Source organism: Triticum dicoccoides, unplaced genomic scaffold (genome assembly GCF_002162155.2).
Source record: "Triticum dicoccoides isolate Atlit2015 ecotype Zavitan unplaced genomic scaffold, WEW_v2.0 scaffold78643, whole genome shotgun sequence".
Lineage (NCBI taxonomy): Eukaryota > Viridiplantae > Streptophyta > Magnoliopsida > Poales > Poaceae > Triticum > Triticum dicoccoides.
The window spans coordinates 1-2,531 of record NW_021299853.1 but is presented as its reverse complement, the minus strand read 5'-3'; the positions used below and the strand labels follow the sequence as shown (position 1 = coordinate 2,531).

The window sequence follows — 2,531 nt, the reverse complement described above, 5'->3', positions numbered from 1 at the left end:
AAACTTTAACCTAATTTGGACTCTACCATCGGGATGATTATGGACTCTAATTGGATTGGTGCGCCATGCATCTTCTAGTGCATCTCGATCTTCAGGTGGACCCCAACCGACTTCTTTCAAGGAAAGTAAACGCCATGCATCACACGTCCTGCTCGCTTCTGCCTGGAACTTCTCTTTGTGTGGGAAGAATAGAAATAGGAAATCTGCAACCTTCTCCTTAATGCCTTGATCATCTATTAATGAACATGAACCTTCGTGTGTATCATGCAAACCAAGCCCTCCAAAATATTTGTACGTGCATGCATTTTTGCCTGGAAACACGTAGAATTTCTTGTCCTCTCTCAGCCCTTCTAGCTGGAACCATGTAGTGTGCTTCACAGGAATAACGAGTAATTCTTGTTCATCGTTGTAACTTGTCATCAGGTATTCCGATGTATATGTAGCGTATTTTTGGACAACACCGGCTTCAGGCAAAACAACAATGACCTCGGTATTTATATCACAAGGGGTCATATCAAAGCTGGTATCAATAACACGTATTCTTTCATGCTCAAGGAACCCGTCTCGATGTCATACTTACTCTTGTGCCCATCCATGCCATCATAGAGGCTATCTTCTTTCACGTTAACATGGACGCTCTCCGCCATGCCACGCCTATGGTTGATGATTCTCATGGTTGCATACACACGCCCAAGGGGGTCTTTTTCACAGGCCATGTTCTCAAACTCCGAGTCACGCCCAGTGAAGTGTATCCCGACCGGATGCACAATTCGAGTCCCCATGGATTCACAGTAAATACAAGGAATTTGCGCTGTGAACACATTAGATGATTAATACATATTGAAGGTTACCGTATAAACTGCATGCAGGTAAAAACAATATTAAAACTGGAAATATTCTGCGGCTTTCAAGTTTCACCATGCATGGAACCATAGAATGTTGACATAAACCATGTGTAATGCATAAAGAAAGGGTGTATGGATGACCGACATAGATGATTTTAAACCATTACAATTTTGTTGGTTGAGGAAATGAGCACGATGGAGAAGGGATCATCCGGCGTCATGCTGATCGCAATGGCAGGCTGTTTGATGGAAATGTTTGACTTTACTAACCTATCAACATGGAGATATTCAAGTAGAGGCAAAGACATTCAACTCTTCCTTTCCTTTTTATCTTTGACACTTCTTTTCTCGATTTTTTTTATTATATTGACTTTACATATGAGGGTTTAGGCTGACGGAGTAATAATAAAACAAAATCAAGTGGTCAGTTGTGGAAAAGATGCCTATATAGCATTGACAACGAGATACACTGAGTAGATAATATATGAAAAATATTGGCATAGGATTGTTTATATAGCATACCAGCACATGGCGGCGGCAGATCCACAGGGCAACAGAAGGACATGCTTCGGTTGTCAGCATTAATTTCAGCAAAAAATAAAGTAGGAGCTTCACCACCAGGGCTTTTGGAAGTAGCCACGAAGTTGACGTGAGAGTGGCCATGGCGATGAGGAGGCCATGGAGCAGGGCCGCGGACCCGATCATTCACAACACAAATCATATGAAGCTTGAACTTGGGATCCTGTAATTCAACATTTGATGAGCATAGGCGGTGGATGAGAAATGTTAGCAATAACCAACAACAGGCAGAGCAAACCTACCCCGTTTGGCATCTGTTGATATTTATTCAGCAGAGCATTGACCTCCTTGGAGATGACTGTATACAGGCTCGCTAGCTCTGCACGTGGGTAACATTTGAGGGGGACTGGGGGAAGTGGAAGTGCCTTGTCATACTCATAGAGGGGATTGCAAGATAGAAACCTGGCAAGCAGGCTTAAATCTTGAAAGGAGAGCTTGTGAGAGTCAATAGGCAGCAGAGACAAGACAGGACTCGGGTCCACCTTGCAACAAGAAGTGAGAAGCTGTGCTTGAGCGTCTGGGTTGGGGTGACAGGCCGCGGTGGCGGCGGCCAAGAAGGCTTCCTCAATACCAGTGTCCGGGTGTCCTACAGTGAGACCAGTGTTGGGGGGGGGCTTGAGTTTGGAGCTTGCAACGAAAGGCAGAGGCTGGTCCATGCCTCAGCACATCTCTCACGATACCAAAGTCGTAGACAAGGTTAGTATCAGTCACAAGGTTGGGATCAGCGAGCACAAGGTTGGCATCTGCCTGGAGCAGGCAGCGCACGGCTTGATGGAAATCAAGTTCATGGTAACGTGTGCAGAGGAAGGAGACCATGCCGTACAAGGAGCGGTTCTCCACCCTGTGGAGGCTCCGCGTGCCCATGACATCCAGCTCGAGTTTCATGGAGGGTGGGAAATTGGCATCATACCAGATGGTGTTGATGATGATGTTGGAGACGGGGTCGAACGGGCCGTAGCAGTAGCCGGCCTTAATCAGGCTGCGGTGGAAGCGAGAGCCTGGTGGCAGCAGGGCAAGGGCCTGGAGGTAGTACCCGTGGATGGTGTCCTGGAGCGTCCGGTTGAGCAAGTTGGTGTGCAGTTGCGGCGCGCTGCGGGGACGACGGCG

General features: G+C 47.0%; 1 protein-coding gene across 1 annotated transcript; it reads right to left on the bottom strand.

Annotated features, from left to right (window-relative positions):
* Positions 1–383: 383 nt before the first annotated feature.
* Positions 384–2,524, bottom strand: LOC119347877. The gene is made up of 3 exons (XM_037616366.1): positions 1,667–2,524; positions 1,368–1,587; positions 384–811 (listed from the first exon to the last, which is right to left on the bottom strand). Exons 1-3 carry the CDS (start codon positions 2,078–2,080, stop codon positions 510–512), a joined length of 936 nt encoding a protein of 311 aa, XP_037472263.1. The 5' UTR covers positions 2,081–2,524; the 3' UTR covers positions 384–509.
* Positions 2,525–2,531: the final 7 nt, after the last annotated feature.

Coding starts and splice junctions, on each gene's coding strand:
- LOC119347877 (XM_037616366.1), bottom strand. CDS start 2,080: ATGGACCAGCCTCTGCCTTTCGTTGCAAGCTCCAAACTCAAGCCCCCC. Junction 1,588..1,666: donor ATCAACAGATGCCAAACGGG/GTAGGTTTGCTC, acceptor GTTGAATTACAG/GATCCCAAGTTCAAGCTTCA. Junction 812..1,367: donor TCTGCCGCCGCCATGTGCTG/GTATGCTATATA, acceptor ATGTGTTCACAG/CGCAAATTCCTTGTATTTAC.